Genomic DNA, 24,514 nt, shown 5'->3' on the forward strand with positions numbered 1-24,514 from the left:
AACATTAGCACAGACCTTTAATACTAACTTCTAGTGTTCAGTTTTGCTTTATTTTCCATAATCAGTTGTACACAAATACCTGCCCTTGTGTAAACTGCTCCACTGGGGGAGTTGTGATTAAATGTATGTGATCCCATTTTTAAATACGCTATGTGAAGTCTACACAATGACGGAAATAATAATTTTAAAGCTACAGCTCTGAGGGTTGTGTTTTGTGGGTTTTTTTTGCTTTGGTATGTTTTTTTTAATGAGGATGGGGGCCTTCAGCTGTATAACCCGCAAGTTATAGAATTACAATTATTCACATTTCCTAGACAATGCTTACTGCATAATCCTGGCAATTCACTACTTCCCTTTGTACTTTTGCCTTCTTTGTTGTCTTTCCTGCCATTGCCTGAAATATAACTGTACAGGGTATCACTGCTGTTAGATCCCATCCCAGTAGGCAGAGAGGGTGCACACAGCATGCATGGAACAGATCCAACCTAGAAGGAAAGTTAATTTCACCTGATCCACAGGATGCCATTCATTCAGTTTCTCCTTTTTCAGGTCTTTGATTTGTAGAGAAAGCCTAATAGGCTCTTTCTTTTGGATGCTAGGAGAATCACCTAAAATTTTTGGGCTGATGGGCCCAAATCCTGCTACTAGGTAGCAGGATTTGTATGTCTAAAAAGGATTAAATCACCCAGGACTTTAAGCATCAGAAGTGCGTGTCAGCATGTGGCTTGCTACCTTTCTCCTTCACCTCCCCAGGGCAAGGAGAACCTTTACAAAAGCTCTTTCATTTCATGGAACCCAGTGCAAAACATAATACTGCATGCTGGAATCATGACATCCTTCATATGGAGCATTTCTTTTAATGGGCAAAGCTGTGCTTAGTGTGGCAAGAGTAATGTCTGCATTCAGCTAACAAAAGTGCTTGTACCAGTGTGCCATGTAGTAACTTCCAAGATGCTTACAGGAGAAGCCTTCTCTTCAGGCTAAAAACTACAGAAGCTGTTTGACCCTCTGATATGAAACTGCAGCAGCAGATGGCAGACTTCTGTGGCACAGCCTTCACCTCAGTACAGCATACAGATTTCCAAGACTTGTTTAGCAATACAGCCAGTTTTGCACATTTCAGCATACTGTTTTGCTTGTATTGACTTCCAGTGCTGCAGGTCAGAAACCATAAAAAAAGTCTGCTACCATATCAACTTAATATATTTAATTTCTATTTTGAAAGTACTTTAAACTTGACTGGCTTATGGTATCCCCCAAAGCACACTTGATGCTCATGTACTATTGAGAACACCCTGTCCCACACCCAGAGAAGAGAGGCAGGCACACATTGCTTCAGTCAGCATGAGGTCTAATAACTAAATAGGGTGCAACTCCCTTGGTCCGCTTTTAGCCTTTAGGCTAATCTTCCTTGTTTAATTCAATTTCACAAGTCAGAGTGATTTCATCAGACCTAGCCACTAAAGACATCCAAAATTCCTGGACAGACAGCTCTCTTTCTCTGGGTTTGTTTGACCTGAAGTACTGGAATTAAAACAAATCTCTTGGAGTACTCTCCTGTGCTGTTTTTCTTTTGCTATGTTTTGTGTTTGGTTTTTTTGAAAATCACATTCTCAAAGCACTTCAGACACTGAATCCAGTAACTGCTTCCAAAAAATCCAAGCAAACACGTATAAACCACTACACTAGGGAAAACTTTGTAAAAAAATTTTATTTGGTGCAGTGTTTACATGCAAGATAATTGCATTTCAGTGCCAAAAGAGAAAACAAGACTAGTAATTTCATTCAAAAGATTTATCCTTCTTAACAAAAGTGACTTGGTATGGCTTTTTGATCCTCTCTACTATGATTATAAATTATTTTCAAAATCCTAGTTGAGGTGGCACTTTTGATATTAATTACATTTTGCTAAAAACATCATAAAGGACAGCCCTAAGGAATTACAAGCCAAATTTAATAAATGAGGTAGTTCATCTGGTCAGGCAGAAACGCAGCTTTGCGTTTCTTTGCATAAAACATCCGCAGCCTCTGCACGTGTGTCTGCAATCACCTGCAGCACAGCCCCACTGAAAAACTTTGCCCTGTGCTTAGGGAGGAGTGCAAGAGTCAACCTTGATGTGTGCAGCCAGGGACCTGGCCATCACCACGTCTAACTCGTCACAGCTCCAGAGCAGCCCTCTCTGTAGCTCACATCGAGTGACGGCAGGTCGTGCCCTCTTTGGGTTCCAAGCAGCTTAAGGCAGAGCAGCACTTTTGATTACTGAGACAGTCAGACTGGTCTCATTTGGAACAGTCCAACTTGAATGACTGTTGTGTCAAAATCCTGAGGATTTTTAACTACCTGAATAGACAGTTCGGGTTGCTTGTTTGGTTTTTTTTTAACCTGTGCCTCTACCATAGTGCATGAAAACTTTCCTTCATATATTCTATAAAACATTCCTTTCTTTTTAAATTGCCAGCCAGCAGCTCCAAGATTCAATGTTCACATTAGTTAAGATTTAATTTAAAACACTACTAAACCAACTGTTTCAGCATCCTACTACAAAAATCTTAAATTAAATTCTGATTAAAATTGCCATTATAAGCCTGCACCTGATTTTCAAGTGAAAGTTACTGGACTAAAGGGAGACATTTCAGCAAGCAGTTGACAGAATGACTTTCTGCCAGGTACCACAAGAAGAAAGGTGCTCATTGTGGCAATCCTTCACTGATTAAAATCAGTCACTGTAGCCAGCACAGAACCGAGTGTGCAATCCTTCATGTTATTTTTAAAAAGAAAATATAATGAAAAAAAAAAAAATTTGCAAAGTGAATAAATATCCCAGGCACCCATGGCTTCATCTACTCTTGTTCTCAGAATCATTGATCAGCAAGGAGGACAGAGAGTGTTGTCATCTGTTTGCCTGTTTAAAAAAAACAAAACAAAAAACAAAGGTTCAAGTTCTGCTGACAGACTATCCTATCAATTACTTGGATTCTTCTTAACAGAACAGCTTCATTAGCAAACAAGTCCCATTTATTTATTCTTACAAACAGAGTCAAATTTCAGGATGTGGAATATTTAGTTTTATTAAAAACATCAAAATATTTTACCTGCATATTTTTATAAATCCAATCTGTAAACACAGTCATATTCCCATACACCCCAGGTCTATTGGGACTAGCACAGCCAGTTCCCCAGCTGGTATCTCCCACCAGCCACCACAGGGAGTTTTTGTTGGTTACTAGTGGACCTCCACTGTCACCCTGCACAAAATAAAATACAAGCATATTATTATTGACTTGACCACCAGGGAAAACATAATCCATTTCACTTCAGGAATACAAGTTAAGTTCCAAAAAAAGCTAACCACCATTTTCATGCAATCACTAAAACAAAAAGCGGTAGCAATTACAGAATTGAATGATGACTCCTTGCAAAAGGGATGAAAATTGTTTGCTCAAAGCACTCACAATGAGACAGACATTATTGACTTTCTTATTCACAAGCATAATGCTAGGCCATGGCCGTGGTTAAGAAGAGAAATCAATAATTTTCAAGTACCAGACAACAAAACATCCTTGAGACATTAAAAATAAGGACTGCCTCACCCGTCTTTGGGTGTTTAGCCAGAACTCTGGCAGCCATTCAGATTGAAACAAAAGCTCTCTTTTAACGGGATGCACCACAAAAGAAACTAGAAGCCCAACCAAAATTTTACTCTTCCCCCGCCCCCGAGTCTGTTTGTAATCAATAGGTATTAAAAAAGCCTAATAGTAAGAAGGCAAAAATAATCACATCATTATTACGTGTTAATTAGGAATAATTACCTGACAGGAATCAATTCCCCCTGATAGATATCCAGCACAGATCATTGTAGGCAAAATCATGCCGTTATAGATATAGACAGAATTACACCTAGAATGTTCTATTAAGGGCACCATAGCATAGTTCAAGTTGTTTAATGTTTTACCTAAAATTGAAACATGCACAAAACACACATACAAAGACAAAATTAGAACACGCATCATATTACGTTGCTATTACAAATCCCAGCAGGTAGTTCAAGATGAAATAAGCTTACTAGAAACATCAGGATGGACACTTCAGGTGCATGGTCCACCACAAAGAAACAACTCTGACATTAAAATCCCCTTCCAAGAGGTCAGTGAGTTACCCCACTTTGCTGGTAGTGTACTGTAAAGCAACAGAACCTGGTGCCTACCTGCCTGCTCCAATCCCAAATTAACTGTGTTATCTACAGGGCTACTAAAAGCATATGGAGTCTGCAAGAGGTGAAGAGGACCTCCTCACAGTTTCATGGTCCAGCATGAGCTGCCAGCAACTCTCACTGTCAGGGTCCAGCTTCCCCAACACCTTCCTTCCCACTCAGTACCTTCTCATACAGAAAGGGCCACAAAAATGATCAGAGGGCTGGAGCACCTCTCCTATGAAGACAGGCTGAGAGAGCTGGGCTTGTTCAGCCTGGAGAAGAGAAGGCTCCAGGGAGAATTTATTACAGCCTTTCAATACTTTTAAAGGGAGCTTAGAAGAAAGATGGGGACAAAATTCTTAGCAGGACCTGCAGTGACAAGACAGAGTTGTTTTAAACTGAAAGAGGGTAGAATCAGACTAGACATTAGGAATAATTTTTTTTCAATAAGAGAGCTGAGTTTCCCCATCCCTGGAAACATTTTAAGTTCAGGTTGGACAGGGCTCCGAGCATCTTGACCTACTTAAAGGTGTCCCTCCCTGCTCATTGCAGGGGGTTGGACTAGATGACTTTTAAAGATCCCTTCCAACCTGAACCATTCTATGATTCCATGATAAGAAACCTTTCCTCCGATTCCTTTTCACTTGTTACAGATTTACTTGCATCATGCTATTTTAGCTTGAGGCAATGCAAAGGACAGGATCCTTCCTGCCCTTTCCCATGTCCACAAAGGACTGCCTTGGCATTCAGCTACCATTGTTACAGGAGAGATGGCCCTGCTAGCAGGAGCACAGGTTTGCTATCTGTGTGAATATTTCTGGCTCCCAGTATTGCTTTGAGCTTCTTTGCAGTCTGCTAAATGCAACACATCACAACTTGCTCTGAGACAGAATGCCCTGTGTAAATATTAGGGGCTGTAAAAGGGATGAGAAAAATAACTTGACAGATCTGACTCAAACTGCCCAATCAATCCATGCAACAGCTATTTGTAGACCAAAGAGGGCTATTTTATGTAGCAGACCAAAATATTCCAGAGTCATTGTTACCTCCTTGGTACTCTGCTCCCCACCCAGATATCCAGCACTGCTGATTCGGCTGGAACATCATTCCTGGATTAGGCAGACAAACTGGCTGTACAGTATCTACAAAAGAAACACAGTAACATCTGTAATCCCAGATGTAATTCCAAATAAATGCATAAGAAGCATCTCAGCATGATCACCCCTTAAATACATACTACACCATGCATTTTCTCTGTACTTTACCTTCCTTGCAGGTAAGCAATACTGAGCAATGCAGGCAGCAGCAGCAAGCTTACCAGCTGCCCTTTTTCCAGATGGCTACCTAATCTCCTCAAAGTGAGGAACAATCACGGTCAATGGTTCTAGCTCAATTCATCAGGCTAATTAGAACAACTAACACTAGCTCTCCTGATCAGTAGAGGACAAAGAAGAAGAAAAACCTTCTGGCAGCTACTTCTCTTCATTCTCTTTGCAAAATCCTGCTGAAAATAATAAAAAAGCAAGCAGGATTCACCGCCTATATACAAGAAACATGAAACACAAAAACCTGGTAAAAAGAAACTGCCCTGCTCTTAGCAGAAGAGCTCCTCCAGGTTGCATCTAATAGCTTTAAACCGATGCACTGAAATACAAAGAACCTGGTATAACAAAATAACTTCAAGTTAAATAATGGCTTGTCCTTTATTTTTTAATGCTTGTTTACAAACAACCTCCATCTACTTTTAAGGAAGGAAATTCTTGTAATGTTTGGTTTTGGAGTTGCTCTGATCCTTATTTGACCATAACTTGGTTTAGTCAGCTGCTCCACCACTACATCCTGAATCTGCACCAGTAAGAGTGGCAATACTTAAGCACCATACAGCATTCTGGGGTGAAAATACATTACTGAGATGACCCCCAACTCCCTTACCATGTACTAGATTTAAATAAATCCTCCCTAGAAAATTAGAGGATGTGTCCTCTGTCTCTACCTCTACCCTGTCTCTGTCTCTAAGATGTCTCTACCCACACTCAGTGTTCTTCCCATAAGTATGAGCTTCAGAAGTTTCAAGAGATGTGCTCATTGCCACTGGATTTTTGCCTTAAGAAGAGCAGAATACATACCAGTAAAAGTCAGCGGTGTCTCTAACTTCATAAGGGCAACATCATTGTCTTTAGAATCTGTATCATAATAGGGATGGGAAATGATCAGTTGCACTCTGTATCCATTTCTTAAAAGCATCTCATTCTGATTCAAAATCCCAGCATAAACCCTCCAGCTGTATGGGTCAGAAAATCGTCTGCAGAAAAAAAAGGTTAGAAGGTTTGCTTCACTGGTAACAAGTCACAGATTATGACCTTCAAAATATTGTCTGCAGAAACGGTAGTCAAAAGCATCTACAATCAGGAATGCACATATATTTGACTACCACTTCTAAAGAACAGGTAAACAAATTGTGAGACATCTAACTTTGAAAAAGCTTGAATCTCATTTCACAGACATATCCAGAAAATCTTTCAAATGGGTGAAGTATCAGTGTCTATCCCCATAGTCACTCAGCACAGCAAATTATAGTCCGAGACTGCAACACTGAAGTCTTTTGATTTCCGTGGCTGAGGGATCAAGCAGCAATTTTGGGGGTCTCATATGTCAGTGGTATCACTCATGTGTACTATCCAAAGCATGCAAGTGCAGCAGAATCCAGAATTAGTAAAAACATAATCTAGTGAAATAATTTCACTATCTTGAAAATGCCAGGGTTTTGTGGGGTGGGGGGCGGTTTCCTTGGTTTTGGTGGTTTTTTAAATGCTAAGCACACTTGCTAGATGTAATTTAAGTCTCTTCTTACAAATGCTCAACAGAAAACTCTAAAACTCTAAGAGACAGAACTGCCAGGTAGTAGTAGTGCAAGTCATCCCTGTCACCTCCTCCCAAACTTCCAGCCCAGAAAGAAAAAAAAAAACAAAACAAAAAAACCCAAAACACCACAAAACATTATCAAAACTAGAAACCAGTTTTGTGCCAGCTACACCTTGGTTGCCATTCCTAAAGCTTTTGCATACTACAGAGCTCAAATCAAAAAACAGAGGAGGGATAAGATCATCACATAAAAATAAACACTTGAATTCCTTTCTCAAGGTTAAGGACAAAGCCATTTATCTTGGCTTAGCCTCAAACTGTGACCCAGCCAATAAACCATTAAAATGTTTTCCTTCAGTGGGTTCTCCCTCCAACAGAAGCAGCCAGCTTTTTAACATTTTCTGCCACTGTACAAAAGGTGCCACTAAACCCTCAGCTCTCCTTTACAGGTTAAAAATGGACCAGCTATTTTTCTTGTTTATGCCTACATAAAGTGCTCCTTTAGGTATAAATCTACATTTAATACTGACAGGCTTTACTGTCCTGTGGCATGAAGATATGAGGAAATTAATGGTACAGGCATCTTTAAATTAATCGTATCTACAGTCGTGCAACATTGGAGAGTTTAGGATTTTTATTTCTTTTTTTCTCCTTCTCTTTGTTTTTCCTCACAGTGTAATTGAACATCCTCACAAAAACATTATACTGTCTGTCATAAGGTTTGGTGCCTTAAGTTTACATCTTAAGCTTCGTGGGTATCTGTGCCCAGCACCACTGCCCAGTTTAATTTCCACATTTAACAAGTAAAATAATATTTTCTTCCTGTTGAAATTAGGCAGATGACTTGCAGCCAGCTTCCTCCAGAACATATTTTCCCATAATACCTGAAAACCATACTGCTACATAGACAAAATACTGTCCCTAGCACCCATGTTCAAGGCACAGGTGAAGGGGAGCAATGACATTTAATTCAGTTTTAAAGCAGAAAATTGGGAGACTTAAGTAAACTTGTGCATTTCAGCCTAAAGCAAGACAAACTGCCATTTGACAGATGAACAAGGGAGTGAGACTCACCCTTCCACACAGTGTGCTGCTGTCACGATCCACTGGCGGGTGATGATGGAGCCCCCACAGACATGGGTGCCCTGCACGTGGAGGCTGACCTGCCACGGCCACTGCCCCAGCACTGCCCCACTGCCACCCACGATTCTGGTCATTTGGTTCACGCTTTTACTGGACAGGCCGCACTCTGAGGAGTCAGTTACACACACAGGTGTTAGTCAAAGAGCAAGCTGGCCTGGAAGATGGCTTCCACAGCTCAGGCTTTGCTAGCCGAGGGGAGCGCAGGTCATGCCTGACCCCTGTACTGCTGCCATTCAGGATGCTGCAGCTTAGGCTCCTGCCCTCAGCACCAACATTCCCAGTCTCCTGTAGCCTAGACTCCTGCCCTCAACACCAAAATCCCCAGTCTCCTGTAGCCTAGACCCCCTTTCACACTGCAAACGTCAAGATGAATATTTGGAAGCTGCCACCCTCGGTTCACCACAAACCATAAACCAGTGGTACATTACAACTCCAAGTGTGGTATTCATACATCTCTGGTGAGCCACACAGACACATGCCTTTGTCTTGTGCAACTAAATAGACAACAGCTAGGAGCTGCCCTGTGACAGCCATCGCCATCAGGAACACAACAGCCACCCTGTGACCACCTGTCAGGAGAGCAGATGAGCCACAGATGTTCCACCATGACTGCTGTGTAGGGGCTACGGAGCTTTACTACAGACAGGCAAGTCATCTAAAGGAACAGGTGGCAGCTAAGACAAAAGCAAGTAGGGATCCAAAATCCTCCTTGTCTGCTCTCCCTTCCTGCTCCTTAAACTGCACCATTTGAAACCTGGGAACCAGAGGTAAATCATCTGACCATCAGAAGATGGTAATTGTTTATGTAGATTCAAAAGGATTCCCCAGCCAAAGCATTTCAAAGCATGAACAAGCAGAATTTTGAGAAACACAGTCATTTATTTACCTATACAGCGCAGAGAAACCACATTTCCTGATGCACAAGAGTCACTGCAACAGAAATAAAAACACAAACAGGATTTTAGGCACATGGTGAAGCAAATGGTGGGCTAAGTTCACCCTCCAGCTGCCTCCTACCCTTTACAGCTATGTGCCCTGCCTTCATCCTCATCTTCTGCTGAGGGTTCCCTCCTTTCTTCACTCTGTCCAGCTACGCTATCCACAACCATCTGCCTTCCCCCAGTTCTTGTATTCACCAAAACTGTCATGTGGAAGTTGCCAGTCACCAGTACAAAAGGTTTGTAAGCCTATTGAGAAGCACGATGAAGAACAGCATGAGAAAAAGCTGAGCTGATTTATTAAGTAGTTGTAGAAGAACCTAAACTTTGGGTTTGGGAACTCTGCAGTCACAGTAGTCTACAGGTTTAAAAACCAGACACTTCACAGTTGCTTAATAAGAATAAAAATTACACTTTCCACAGTGAAAGGTCTATTTTGCATGCTGTGTGTTTGTGTGACTAACAAAAAAAAGCTGTACCAGCTGCTGTGAATGTGTTACAGCTGGAAGCTATTGTCAGCACAAACTCCTGTCGATGGTCAAAGAGCCGTGGAAAAGCATCTTTGGCATGGCAACCTTCTAGACAGCATGGAGGTAACAAGATGGGACATTTTCTCTTTTAAAAGAGGAGAGGAAGGATGGAAAAATGACAGCTGTGTTTTTAAACAGAAGGGAGAGCAGTTGCTGCAATCAGATTTAGTGGGAAAGAGCCTTTGTTTTTACCATCCCCACTGAAAGATCTGCCAACATTATGCTACAGGCAGAAGCTACACCTCTTTCAAGAGCTAAAAAGACACTGATACAAGGAAAGAAGTTTGTATTAAATAGATACCTGCTATACAGCTTTTTGTACAAGTCTATATTCCCAGCACTTGTGTTCAGCTTCATGTAGATTTTAAAGCTGCCTTCAGTTGCTATGCCTCGACTATAGTAATATGTATCTCTGCAAAAGAGAAAGTCCATTATGAAACCCAGTAGTTTCAGTTTTCAAATAAACTGTGCCAAGCTAGAGCTTCTGACACGAACAACACCAAAAACATATTTTTTAAGTTAAGTACAGAACCCCAGTGTTGTAGTACAGTTCTAGAGACTCAGATTCTTTAAACATTTGTCAAGTTCCATTGCACATCAAACAGTTAGTAAATTAAAATTATATTTTTATCTAATATGCATGTATGGTAGGAATCTTCAGCCTCATGAAGCAGGGCAAGATTAAGAGATGCCTTTGCTGGTACAATCACACAGCATAGCAAAGATCAGGTCCAGTAAGTCATCACAGCCTTGTGTCTGCGGGACAAGAGGGATAACAAGTGCTGCAGTTCTGCCAGGCTTTCTAAAGGAGGACCAGCTCTGTGTAGTTGCTGCTGGGCTCTCTTACTGGAGTTGAAAGTACTGGGGCCATTGCAGGTTCCGAGACCAGAGTGTCCACATGCAAGTTCTGCCTGCCTGGACAATAAATTCACTCCATTACTCCACACACAACAGACGACCGCATTCACCAATTGTGTCAGAGAGAGCCAGCATCCAGTATTTTGACCAGAGAAGAATTTAGGCTATGACATTATGTGAGGATAATGTGTGCAGAACTCAGGGCCAAAAATGCTTATGGTGAACTTCCACATCAGCTGGTGTTACTTATGTCCTCAGAAGACCAAGGCTTTCCATGTAATACTGGTGACAACAGGTTAAGTCGAACTGGATGTTACTGAGCAGTTATAGTGAACTCAAACAGGCTCTGGAAGATGGTTGTAAGTTAATATATTGGATACAGTGACCCCACTAAGTAATTCCTGCATGCATGCCAGACCCCTTTACTTGTTGGAGCAACATTTTGTTTTGTTTCTGCAACAGCTACCATCATTAAAATCAGACCCACATGGATTCACAAGAGCTAGATTGACAACTGCTTTTCACTTCAGATGCACAGTCTTCAAACAGAGCAAGAGGGAAATTTTAACTTTTCTGTGTATGTGCAAAGGCTGAGGAAGTTTAGACTTACACATTGTAGCCCATGTCTCTACATGCAGTCTTTCCATAATCATCATTCCAACCATCTTGACAAACAGGATACCAACTTTTACTAACAGGTGAATAAACTTCCAGGATAAAGTTTGGTCCAAAAAGTCTAACTGCCAGAAAAGGAAGAAGAAAAAAAAATAAAAAAAAATCACCACACGCTGTATTGCTGCTCTTTCTCTACTTCGAAGTATTGCTATCCATAACATTGCTTGTATATATGAACTGTTGTTAATTAATGCAGCCTTGTACTTAAATTCTGAGTAAATATCAAGTAGATAGAACTATCACAACTACTTAACTCTTTCATGTAAAACTATTTAAAAGAACTACCAGTTTAAAACAATTTAGAAGACAATTTAAAAGAACTACCAGTGTGCCAGAGTCCTTCTTTTCACTTCAGCTTTTATGCTCAAAACTCTTTCACATTCTAGCACTAAGAAAGATTGCAATAGCCAGTCTTTTCCTATTTTTTATCTATACGACCATATACAACCATTCTTAATATATCCTATATTGTGTATAAATAAAATATAAAATATATCACAACACATTGTATCTCAGTACACCAAATTTCTTCAGAGACATGCTTGTGGAGCAAGAATGTAACACAAAGCAATTAGCTCTGACATTCTATGCCCCATTGTGTATTTATTTGCACAAGAATTTAACATAAAATAGTTCAAGCAAAAAAAACAGATTGAACAAGTTTCTTCAAAACCCATTATTCAACCAAATGGAGAGGAACAGCTTTAGAGCATATGCCAGCAAATGCTAACCCTGCATGAGGCATGTGCAGAATAGAAGTTTCAAGGGAGACTAAGACAATGGCTGGAGTTTTCCGGAGCGGCACTGGCACAACAGGTGTTAAAAACAAGATGCCACACCCTTGGAATGGATCAATCTACGATGTTATCACCTTCAACTCTCCACTAAAGCTTCACTCAGCATCTTTTTAGTTGGAAACGCTGATCAGACTAAGCTTTATTACAGGAGTTATGAAGTAGCTGAAGCGTTATTTAGAGAAGGAAGAATGCAAAATATGTGGAAAAGGACAAGCCTGGCTGAAGGTGACCAGATTCATGTTACCTTAAGTTCTACTAGGAAGTCAACGATGACTGTTCATTCCAGACAATGTTACATTCTGTTTTGCACAACCCCGTTCAAAATAAAAGGTAATATTTTAAAAACTGATTCAAAGATAAGCCTGCTCAAACATCTGAGTCAGACATTTTGTTTCCACTTTTCAATTGGACAGGAAAGAAACTGAATACCCAGATATAGGCTTCAAAGTGCTTAAACATCCTAAACCATTTTAGAGATCATACTTAGGCTAAAATGGCCCTGTTGTAACTTAGGCAAGCTTTGGACAAGGCAATTTGCTCAAAACCTCTTGCAGTTGGCTGAAGGTCCCCCCCCTTGACTGCCGGCACTCACCACACCGGGTTTCATCCTCCCCGTTGGGACAGTCACTCACTCCATCACACCACTGCGAGGCGGGTATGCACACTCCTGAAGATCCACACTCTATTAAGGAGCTGACACAACGATTCTTTACTGCAGGGAGAGAGCAACACAGCTTTTTAGGCTCAGCATCAGCTTAGCCTCTGGCGACTACTGCCAGCTTTCCTCTTAAGTATTCCACTTCCATGGAACAAAACATGAGAAAGAGCTCTTAAACTCAGAGAGGAGACCTTGCCAGACACAACAGAAGATGTATTACTCTGTCCTATACATAATTTGTCAGATTAAGTCACTGATGCAGCTGATTGGATTTTGTCCACTGCCTCCCCTGAATGAGCAAGCACCATTAAGTTGTCTAAAAGGAGTCAGCTTTGCACTGACAAAGCATAACACGTATAAACAGCAAAGGAAGAAGAAACCAATTACTACAATTACATTATTTTGCTTTCGCTGCCATTTAAAACAAAATTACATTCACCCTGTATAAATCAAAGTGAGTAAAAAAAAACCCCTAAGAACATGAAGTGTCATCTCAATAGTTTTAAATTAAATCCCTTCTCTCTTCCTTTCTTTTCCTGCACAGAACAGAAAGAGTCCTAAAAACATAGCAACTTGCTTTTTTAGTTTTCTTTGAAAAGTGATTTTCATTGAAAGTGGAAATTAAGATAGCAGAGGACAAACTTCACCTAAGCCTAACAGAATTACTCTAGTCCAGCTTCAGAGCTTAATCACCCCGGCTGGGGACAGCTTTCAAGCAATAGTATCACTTGTGGTATAACTTACAGTGGTGAGACAGACTGGGCTCACACAACATTAACAAATTTTTAAAACAAAAGCTTTACAGAAAAAAATCAGACAAATATTAACTACTTCTGCTCCAAGAGAGATCCCATTTTACGATTACAAAATGTATCTTGACCATTTACAGTCTTGCAGTTAAGGTACACAAAATTATTTCCATCTCCTTCTTTCCTTAAGCAAAGTTTAAATTCGTAACAGTTTCCTTGCATTCCACAGCAGTGATTGCCCGAATGAAACATAGCACATTCTCTGCTGTCCATGCACAGCTGCATGCCAGCTACCCCTCAGTGCAAAACCCTTGCAAGAGGTTCAACTACTCTTTACTAAAAGGTACTGCACTGTGCAGTTCTACTGCACCCGCTTTTGCTAGATAGATTGGAGCTTTCCAGAAAAGCCACCCGAATAAACCACTCCAGAGGAGTCAAAAAGCTGATGACATCACTTAATGTCAAAAATATATTTACTTGATGAAGGGAAAGGAAAGCGACAGCAGCATTGTTTATTAAAAAGAGGAAAAAACTTAACAACCAAAACTGACCCATGGGGCAGCAACACTAGTTTATCTCTTAGGAGAGAGGTAACACACTTTTCTCTCCTTAATTCAGCATAAAATTGAAGGTAAGTATGTGTATTTCTAACTTTAATATTAGTTAAATAAATCTTTCATTTCAGAACACAAAGAAAAATTCTTACCAAAATACCAGATGAAGAAAGCTGCGATTGCACAACAAACGACTAGTAAAATGGATAATATAATGATTAAGATTTTCCTTATCTCTGAAAGTAAAGAGAAAAGCAGAAATTAAGCTCACAAACACGGTAATTTCCAGCCACCAGCATTATCTATTTCCTTAACATTAAAAGTACATTCTTTGCCAGACAGATGTTTCTCTATTCCACCACCCTTCCTCCAAATTGCCCAGGTTCCTGTCCAGCTATGCCCACATCCCAGCCAGCTGTTACTTCTTCATTCACCTGGAGGTGGATCCTTCAATACAGGAGTTGGAAGGGAAGATTTGTTACCTTACTTTGAAAGAAATCCCAACAAAACTTACTTGATGTACACGATCCCCCAGATGAATGCGTTACTGGCCTACTTGACTGATAGGTAGAAACTCTTGGGACGTAGCTTGGCACTGACGGAGCATTTGTTGTGTAGTACTGTGGATATGGGTTAGCACCTACTGCCTGCCTGGCAGAATAGATGTTTTCTGGCTGAAAGCCCTGATTTTCATAGTATGGCGGTGGACCCTAAATGATAATATTGAGGGGAAGGAAACAGGACAAAAAATTAAAAATGAGAGGCAAGACTGCAATTAGGACAAAGTAAATTTCAGGTGCCAATTACATTCAGAACCCTGCTAAGTAATTCTGCCAATGCAGAAATTCACTGTTCATGCATACACACACTAGCAACTCCAATTTACATGGTGAAAGAGATTTGCAGTACATGCCTAATGCCTCACACTTCAAATAATAAAAATAACAGAGAGAGGCTGGAAGGCTTATGATCAGTTTCCTCATCCAAAGTAACTCAAACTAAGAAAGATTATTGAGCCCAGCCCTCCAGCTGGCTGCACAAACCATTGCACTGGAACACCTGACAGAGTAGAAATAACCAGCAAGAACAGGTTTTGAAAGAAATGCTCACAAGTCACAGTCTTTGTGAGTGCAGTTGTCCAGGTCTAGGATAAAGGCTTACTGCTCCATTTTGTCCTGTGACACCAGGTACACTCAATCTATTTCTAAAGTGCACTGCCCTGCAACAGGTTTTGGAATATTTATCCTGGAAGAGCTTTAAGAACTAGTTAAAAGCCATTCCAATGTATCCCTCCAAAATAAGCTTTAAAAGCATAAACTTCTGCCATGATTATCTGAGCACTTAAGCTAGTTTATTCAAGCCTCTTACACCTGCCTGACAGTGTATCTTTACCCTTTTGCAGAAAAGACAAGACAACAAATACTCCATATTTTATAAGACTTGTTAACCAAGGCATCACTCAACAGACATCTATTTGTAAAGAAATAAAACCTCATTCTTAAAAAGTACCTGAGAGGAATATTTTTAATATTTTTTTACTTACAACAGTAGATTGGGTCATCTTTCCTTTGTCAGTAGTACCACAACAATTCAAGTGTTTGGAAGTGAAGCATGAACCTATTAAAATACACAAATAAATAAATAAATAAATAAATAAATAAAACAATCACAACCAGAAGCTTTGTCTAAATTTCTTGTCTTTATTTCCTTTGGAAAAATGCCAAATCTGGGGGGATAAAATACGGAAGTATTTCAAGTGAGGGTACAAATTGAGGTGCAGCATGAAATTGGATCTCAATAGCCTCTCAATACAACCTTGAGGATTATACACTGGCAACTATTCATTAACACGAGCACCACGCAAACTGAGAAGATTAAGTTAGTGCTCACTCTCACTGACAGAATGACAGTTAAAGAATATCCTGGCAACAACCCACATGGTGTCAGTACCAAGTTCAGGTCCTCCTGCCTCTCTCAACACTTACTCATGTATCACTCTGAGGTTTATGACACAGAAATGAGAACTTGAGCAAAGCATCAGGAAATACAAATTCAGCTAACTCATTTGATAATGCCACAATAGCAGCCCCACAAGCCATCTCTTTTTCACTCTTTCAGATTACAAACAGTTGCTTTCTTGGTTGTGCGCCGTAGCCACCACACCAAAAACAGGCAGAGAAGCACAGCAGGGAAACAATATGCCACACCAATATGAAAATTTTTCAACTAGAGTAAAAGAGAGGAGATACATCCAATGTTTCAAGCATATAGGAGTTTATTTTAAAGTTAAACATTAACACTAAGTAAAAACCACAAGTTAGCAAAGACACAAGAAACACAAAATATTTGCTGCCACAGTTCTAAAATAGGCAGTTACACATCACAATCATTTTAATAAATAATTTAATATCTTGGGTCCTCTCATAATGTTACTCTACATGAGGGAAAAAAAAAAAAAAAAGCCTAGGAATTGCCTCAGCTATGTACTGAGAAATACCTTTCCCCAGCTTGCAGAGCACTACCCTGCATGCAGGCGTGTTGCCATGACCCCTGTTGAAAGCCACGACCACAAAGAGCAGTTTCATGAAGACATGGCATAATTCAGCCTGAAGTACAAGCTTATGTTTTAGAACATGTACAAAGGTGTCGTCTCATCCAAAACTGAACTGCAAATGTCCCTGAAGCAGATTTCAACCACAGCTTGGTACCTCGAGCATGTTTAAGAAGGCTCATTCTGGTATTTGCTTATTAGCACCAGCAAAAAAAAAGGTCAACGATAATGTCCTGCTGAAGTGTTATTTGCATGGCAGACAGATTAAAAACAAGTCTTAGTTCTACTTACAGCAAGTCCATTAGACTGGTGACTAAGGCTTCAGGACTTCTGCTTTATGTCGCATCCATTCTTACCCAGCTCTTCACAGCACAGTTGGAAAGTGTACCTCTGCCCAGACAAGTAACCAGTCAAAGGAAGATGTGTTTGTTCTTTGTTCTGAGAAAAGAAGGGGGGAAAAAAGGATTAGGAAGCTTAGTGATAGCAGACAGAAGAAAACTAGGTGGCGATTCTGAGGTAAGCCAGCAGGTACAATCACCAAGGAAAAACCCACATATTTTTTACATTACCATTTGAAAGGTTCTGCAAATTGGCAAATGAAAGTCTGCCTCACTCTGCTGGAGCTTTTTTGTTGCTGTTGTTGCTGGGTATTTTTAAACTAATTGAGGCAAAAAAATATCTCTGTTGCTTAACTTAGATTAACAAGAGATAAATTAGGAGTGATTGTTGAAACTATTTCCTATCTAGATTCTGATTAAATATAGGTTTCACAACACAAAACACAGGGAAGTCCTCGGTTCATACAGATTTCCATGATATTAGACACACACATTTGCCAGTGTATTAAAAACAGATTAAACCAAAGCCACTGGGCTCTCATTAGTTTGCAAACATTTATGGCAAAAATGTATGTGTAGTATTCAATAATGAGATAATCTACTTTTCTTAAACACGCATCACAGACACACTTGAAAGTGTTTTATAAATACATCAAGAGTACTGCAACAACTTCCCTGATAAGGAAGCTGGGTCATGGAGAAACATGCTGACCTGTAAAACACTTCCCATCCCAACAACTATAGAGCCAGAAGAAACTGGTCTGTCTTATCTCAGTCCAATACTTTGGCCTCCAACACACTTCACACATCAGACAGATTTAAATAGATCCCGCATAAAAGTATCACAAACTCACTCTGGTGCAGAAGAGTTTAGTGGGAACAGAAAACTATCCCTCCCTCCCGCTGCCAGTCATTCCTCCTGATGTCTGCTGAGCTATAATGGCACTTTCCTGGGTACACCTAAATAATAGAATCACTTAGGTTGGAAAAGACCCTTAAGATCATCATGTCCAACCTTTAACCCTACTCTACCATGTTCACCCCTAAACCATATCCGCAAGCACCACATCTATACAATTTTAAACACATCCAGGGATAGTGACTCAACCAACTCCCTGGGCAACATGTTCCAATGCCTGACAGCCCTTTCAGAGAAAAATTTTTCCTGATGTCCAGCCTAAACCTCACCTAGTGCAGCTTTAGGCCACTCCCTCTTGTCCTATCAGTATTTACTTGTGAGAAGAGACCAGCACCAACCTCTCTATAACCTACTTTCAGGTAGTTGCAGAAAGCAATAAAGTCTCCCCTCGGCCTCCTTTCCTTTAGACTAAACAGCCCCAGTTCCCTCAGCTGCTCCTCATAAGACTTTCTCTCTAGGCTTTTCACGAGCCTAGTTGCTCTTCTCTGCACCAGCTCCAGCGTCTTGATGTGTTTCTGGTATTGAGGTGCCCAAAACTGAACACAGTACTCGAGATGGGGCCTTATCAATGCTGAGTACAGGGGAAGGATCACTTCCTTAGAACTGCTTGCAACACTATTTCTAATACAAGCCAGGTTACCATTGGCCTTCTTGGCCACCTGGGCTCACTGATGGCTCATGTTCTGCTACTTGTCCATCAGCACCCTGATGTCCCTTTCCTCTGGGCAGCTTTCCAGCCACTCTTCCCCAAGCCTGTAGCATTACATAGGGTTGTTGTGGACCAAGTTCAGGACACACTTGGCCTTGTTGAACCTCATACAGTTGGCCTGATTCCATCAATCCAGTCTAAGTCTCTCTGCAGAGCCTTTCTACCCTCAAGCAGATCAACAATCCCACTCAGCTTGGTCTTGTTTGCAAACTTACTGAGAGTGCATTCTATCTCCTCGTCAAGAGTGTTGATATAGATGTTAAACAGAAGTGGTCCTAACACTGAGCTCTGAGGAACCCCACTTGTGACCAGTCACTAGCTGGATTTAGCTCCATTCACCACCACTCTCTGGGCCCAGCAGTCCAGCCAGTTTTTTATTCAACAGAGAGCACACCCATCCAAGCCATAAGCAGCCAGTTTTTTCATGCAAATGCTGTGGGAAAATTTTTCATTTTCATGAGAATGCTGAAGAAACAAACCTCATGACTCCTTTAAAGTGAGTTGGTGGAGTTAAAGTGTAGAGAGATCTCTAGGCAAGGACACAGGGTTAGAGCACACCTGCACAGCAGACTTGAAGGTCTAAGAAACATGGCCAGGGAGCCAGGTTGGCTTTCTAAACCTTCTAGCTTTGAAAAATATTTACTCAAACAATGAAAGGGACTCGTCACTCATACGCAGTCAAGCCTTTGAATTTCAAAGACTTCAGTTTACTCCAGCATGGATGAAGAAGAACCAGCATTTGGACCTCCAGCAATAAAGAAGGTCCAAAATTCAGCTTGCATTTTTTTCATAACTTGTTAAAGTAAAGAAACAGTACTGTTTCTAATGACAGGTGATCTAATAAGAGTATAAAAAGTAGAGCCATTACTGACATTACATACTGATCCATACAGTGTATTTCCTCCCACCTCACTGCTATTACTTGAAATATCTTAGCTCCTTCTCACATATGCCTTAGGAGTGTTATAATTAAAGTTCCATTGTGGGTCATTAAGATGAAGAAAAGACATCATTTTTTCTAATAAAAGTTGTCAGAATGAAAAAAAATAATTAAAATATTAGTTTAATTAAAAAACAAATTTAATCCAATCGCTTTTTTTTCCCCTTAGTTTTTCTATGAATTTCTGCAAATCAAGTCTATATTTAAGCAAAAGTTGTAGTAGAGTTGGTCTGTACTTTATTTGATAGCACAGACTTAGTAGACTATTAGTCCTCCAAAGACTTTTCCTCTTCCCTACCACAGTGACAGTCACTCTGTCCCCTGGACAGAAGTACCAAGCACATTCGTGTTTGCTCACCTGGCAAGTGATCCTCACCACCACACCCTTTGAAGTCCCTTGCCTCAGTATTGCTAGGTGAAGGTGAATCTCCACTTTTACCTCCTTCCACCAGCATCATGTCACAACTCCTTTATACTGTGTATCCTTTACTAGCCAGGAGCCAACATCCCAAAAAGCCAACAGAAGGAACGAAAGCCAAAGAAACCCTAAAGATTCAACCACTATTTTATTAATGAATGCTGACTTTTATCTTGGTTCTTCATGCAGGAAATAATAATGGTACTTCTTTAATACACACAATGTCTTAATTGTCATTTAAGAGCAGTACCATGCTTTGGAGGCATAGAGTTCCACACATACTGCTAGTTGTATTAGTTTCCACAAGCTTTTATGTAGAGATTGCTAGATATTGTTTTCACGTCTGGACGCCTAAGTCAATAGGATGGCATAATTACCTACAGATACCCTAATATAACACTGTAAATTCACCTCGGCCAAGGAAGCCAGAGTCATATCGGCAACAGAATACTTCCTGCATTTACGTATTACTTCAATACATATTTTGTGCTATTTCCTGAAATACAAACATCACTAGCTGTTTGGTCTGTGATAAGCATCAACAATTGAAAAAAAAAAAACAACCCAAACTAGACCTATGCAAAAGTAATCACGTGCAAACAAGGAGGAAGGGAAAGGACAGAAAAGTTAAAAGCCAAATGCATGAAGTTCAGCTTCTAAAAGGAGGAAGCACAAAAGCATCCAAACACAAACAGCGTCACATCCAAAAAAATAAGTACTTCCCTTTACTCAGATAAAGAAATATAGCACATGCAAATGAACCAACTGGCAAAGCTCATTAAGATAGCAAAGGAGTAATTCCAGTGCAAAGATCAACTTCAAAAAAGGGCAAGCCAATGAATTATGGCTTTTCTTGATTATACTAGAAAGGAAGTATGCTTTTAATTTTTTTATTCCCAACCGTTTTATGACCACCTGGAAGTTCCAATAGTGCAACCTTAAATACAATACAACCATGATATGAAGGTGGGGAGAGGAATGGGAAAAGGGGCAATTTAAAAAATATAACAAGAGAGAAAACAAGCAAAGACATGATTTCAGACTAATCTACATCTTTTCACACACTTGGACAATCCCTGCCTCTGTTTCCTAAACAAGAGAAAACAAACATGGCCAAGATTCCTGTTGAACAAGCAGCACTAAAAATTACCATGATTTGCAAATGAAATATAGAAAGGTTAGAAAAAAATATTCCAGTTATGTCTGAAACCAGAATGGAACTAAATAATAATGTTCACCTCATTTAATTAACAAGATTTATTCAGGAAGTAGTACGGAATATTTTCATTGCGATGATTTAAAAAAAGTTAATGTAGTTTACTCCAGTTGGTAAAATTTCTCCTCTGGAAGGGGTCAGAGACAAATTGACAAACAACAACTGAATGTCTCAAGGTCATAAAAATCAGGTTTTTCCAATGCTCTGGCCTTTTGGCTAGCCTTCTCAACAGAGGTAAGCTTTACTCAGCATGCCTGTGCAGTAACATTATACATAATGCACAGAACTATATGAGAGTACGTAAATATTTATGAGACTATGTAAATATTTATATGAAAAGTGACCACAAATAGAGCCCCGGCATTCTTCAGTTTCTTAAGAATTAACTTTGAAGTTATTCTAGATTAGCTCCTAAAAGATCATTAAACTGCAGAACTACTTATCAACAAGTGTCTAAAAGAGTGCACTAGCAGCAGCTCAAATAAAGTCCACAACAGTGGACTTTAAGGCATTAAAAAGCTCTGACCACAGCAGTCTCATTTTAAACAGTTGTAGGACGCTTATTCATACTGCAAATAATAATCTCTTTGTCTTCTCTGAGAACAGTTAAAATTAAACCAACCTATCAAACTTAAGAGCCCAGAAGAACCAGGTTTGTTAGCATGGTAGTAGATGGACCTATTGGTCAGGCAACAACTGCAGAGGTAGCCTCTGCCCACAGTGCCCACCACCTCATATGCAGAGATCCCAGTGTTGCTAGAGGAGGCAGCAACAGCCAGCCTGGCATTTGGATGCTTGCTTCCCCTGCAGTACATTCCTGCTTCTGCATCTGCCCTTCTTCTTCCATGGCAGAAGCAAATAACCTCATCTTCTGGTAGTAAAATTAAAATCTCTTGTCTACAGCACCAAAAGTCTCTGGCAATGAAAAACAGCTCTCAAGAGCACTTGTTTACCATATTCACGTTGCAAATGAATATTATATGAATATGGTACCAGTGGGCTGAATATGGTACCAATATGGCTCCGCAGAACAATAAAAACTAGCAATGTTAACAAATCAGACTTTAGATATTTGTTCAGGTCAGTTGTTTTCAACCTGTGAACTACAAATCCTGATAAGCTGTAAATTACTTACAAGAGGTCTATGGCAATAAGAAAAGCAAGCCTGCTGGCAGGAGGTTTAAATTCACTCTAAGGGGATGCTTGTATTGCCCAAGACAGGTTTAGGGATCCATGCATTAAAGACACGGGAGAAGTACTGATGAAACAGCACAGACACAGCTGAGCTACCATCGCGGTACTGGAACTACTCAGGGTGAACCGCCCCTTGACTGACACAGGAGGAAGAGCCCATGTATCTCCAGACGTGGCAACTCCAAGACAACTATTTTGACCAGCAACCTAGAATACTTTTCCCCTTTGTTTTTCTATCAACATCCAGGAACATAGTTTCAACTTATTTCCGTTTTCAGGCTACACTACCATGAAAGATTTGCCCTGGGCTGGCTTTCCTATGCACCAGTATGATTTTTAACGGTTTAAAAATGAAAGGAAAAAAGTCCTACCGTGACATCAAATTTTACCTTAGTCCACCTGCCTTTTTGGCATTATGTTTATGTCAATACCGGTAGGTAACAGCCGGAACTGAAAACACTTCCCGGTTTAATTGATCCAGGCCACACACAATGTCCATCTCTTCCCCTACCTAACACTGCCTTAGTTGATTCAGATCATCCTGCAGAGCTGAAGCTACTTCCTTTGGCTCTTTCTAAAGAACTAAAAGCATTTGTGTCAATTTACTCAGGGCAAACAAGGATACTGAGGACAAAAGCATGATGTGACAATGGCCTCTTAAATTCACTTGACACCTGCCCACCCAGAAACCCGAGGTGAAACTGGAGGTCTAGGTAAGCTGTGATCATCAGTGAAGCCACCTGAGGGGAGGGAGGCTGATCTCAGAATTCAAAGCTTTGGCCTAGAATTTTCAATATGGTTCCTGTGGGAAGGCACACTATGAACAAAGTTACGGCTCCAAAATTACTTGACAAGTTGCGACCACGGTAACCAGAGATCAGCACTTCCGCGAGCGACCAAAGCGGCGGTGGCATTAACACACAATGAAGAGGCCCCAGAACAAGAAGCTGTTCTAGTTTACTCTCCGTATGAGCGACTAGTCTCTCCGTGACCTTGAACAAACGTCTCATCTCCCTTCATCACAACAGCAAGGCACGGGCTATCTCCACCTCAAGAAGTACTAAGCGGGGCAGCCTTGCCTTGCGTCGAGCACCACGCACCTCACCCCCCGCACCTCGTCGGATCGCGTTATTCCCGCAACACCCGCTCACCTCTCCCGTGCTCCCTTTACCTCCCATCTTGCCCTACCCACCGGTGCGCGGCGAAGCATCTACCAGCAGAGAAACCGGCTGCGGAAGGGGGGCAACGGGGCAAAGCGGAGGGAAGCACGGCTGGAAAGGGCCAGCTTAGGTGTCCCCTCGATGTCACCAGCCAGCACCTCCCTCTCTCGCTCTCGGGAGAATCCGCCGCCCCGAGCGGGCCCGCGGGGCTCTCCGCGACGGGCACCGCACCGACCCCTCCGCCCGGGCCTGGGCCTCTCTGCCCCCCTTGGACGGGGAATTTCAGATGCCTCAGGGGTCCCTCCGCACCCCCCCCCCAAAGCACAGCCGCAGTTATTTAATTAAAAGCCAAAAGCCGCCAGCGCAACTGCCAGGACTGTCTCCCTCTTTCCCGGAGCGACGGTGCCCGCGGGAGCCGCCCGGTACCGGAGGTGGCTCCGCTCCCCTCCGGGACGAGCCTGTGCCGGGCAAAGGGGCCGAGCCAGGCGGCGGGGAGCGCAGCGCTTACCTGGGGCTGCCCCCGCCGGAGCGGAGCGGAGCCGGGACGGGACGGGACGCGGCGCAGCGAGCCGGGAGCAGCCGCTGCGGGCAGGGAGGAGTTACCCGGTGAGGGGAGCGGCGGGGAAGGGGCAGGTGCCGCCAGGTAGATGCATCGCCCGGCCCCTTCCTCCTGCCGCCGGGGAGGGGAGGGGAGAGGAGGAGAGGGGAGGGGAGGAGGAGGAGGAGGGCGCTGCCCGCAGCGGGGGGACGAGCGGGTCCGGCCGGGGGGGGGGGGACGGCGCCCATAGCCCCTCGGGGGTCTCGGCTGGGCCGTCCCTGGCGGGGAACACTGGAAACCCTTCCTGCTCGGTGGGTGCCGGCAGCCGCCCCTAGCCGGAGTGACTGAGCGGGGCTTCCCTTTCTCCCAGCCCTCCTTCTTCTCCTCCCCCCATGGACGTTTGCAAAACAAACGAGCAAGAAAGGAAGCAAAGGGAGCTGCGGGAAAGGCCCGCAGCTCCCCCTGGGACACGGCACTTCCCGGTGTAAGGTCCCTCCCGGGTGCCGAGGTGCCCCCACTCCTCCGGGCGGACCCCTCCCCGGTTTTGTTTTTGCTGCTCTAGACTAAGCGCGCT

General features: G+C 41.9%; 1 protein-coding gene across 1 annotated transcript; it reads right to left on the reverse strand.

Moving 5' to 3' along the window:
- Positions 1-1,693: 1,693 nt before the first annotated feature.
- TMPRSS2 (transmembrane serine protease 2) lies at positions 1,694-24,064 on the reverse strand. Its single transcript, XM_051608218.1, has 15 exons — positions 23,911-24,064; positions 16,800-16,946; positions 15,501-15,574; positions 14,472-14,667; positions 14,110-14,193; positions 12,589-12,708; positions 11,135-11,264; positions 9,968-10,078; positions 9,085-9,128; positions 8,130-8,304; positions 6,320-6,495; positions 5,240-5,335; positions 3,811-3,953; positions 3,094-3,246; positions 1,694-2,903 (listed from the first exon to the last, which is right to left on the reverse strand). The coding sequence occupies exons 3-15, from the start codon at positions 15,516-15,518 to the stop codon at positions 2,892-2,894; spliced, it is 1,458 nt and encodes a 485-aa protein (XP_051464178.1). The 5' UTR covers positions 15,519-15,574; positions 16,800-16,946; positions 23,911-24,064; the 3' UTR covers positions 1,694-2,891.
- Between the last annotated feature and the right edge of the window lie 450 nt (positions 24,065-24,514).

This window comes from Apus apus, chromosome 1 (assembly GCF_020740795.1).
Source record: "Apus apus isolate bApuApu2 chromosome 1, bApuApu2.pri.cur, whole genome shotgun sequence".
In the NCBI taxonomy this organism is placed as follows: domain Eukaryota; kingdom Metazoa; phylum Chordata; class Aves; order Apodiformes; family Apodidae; genus Apus; species Apus apus.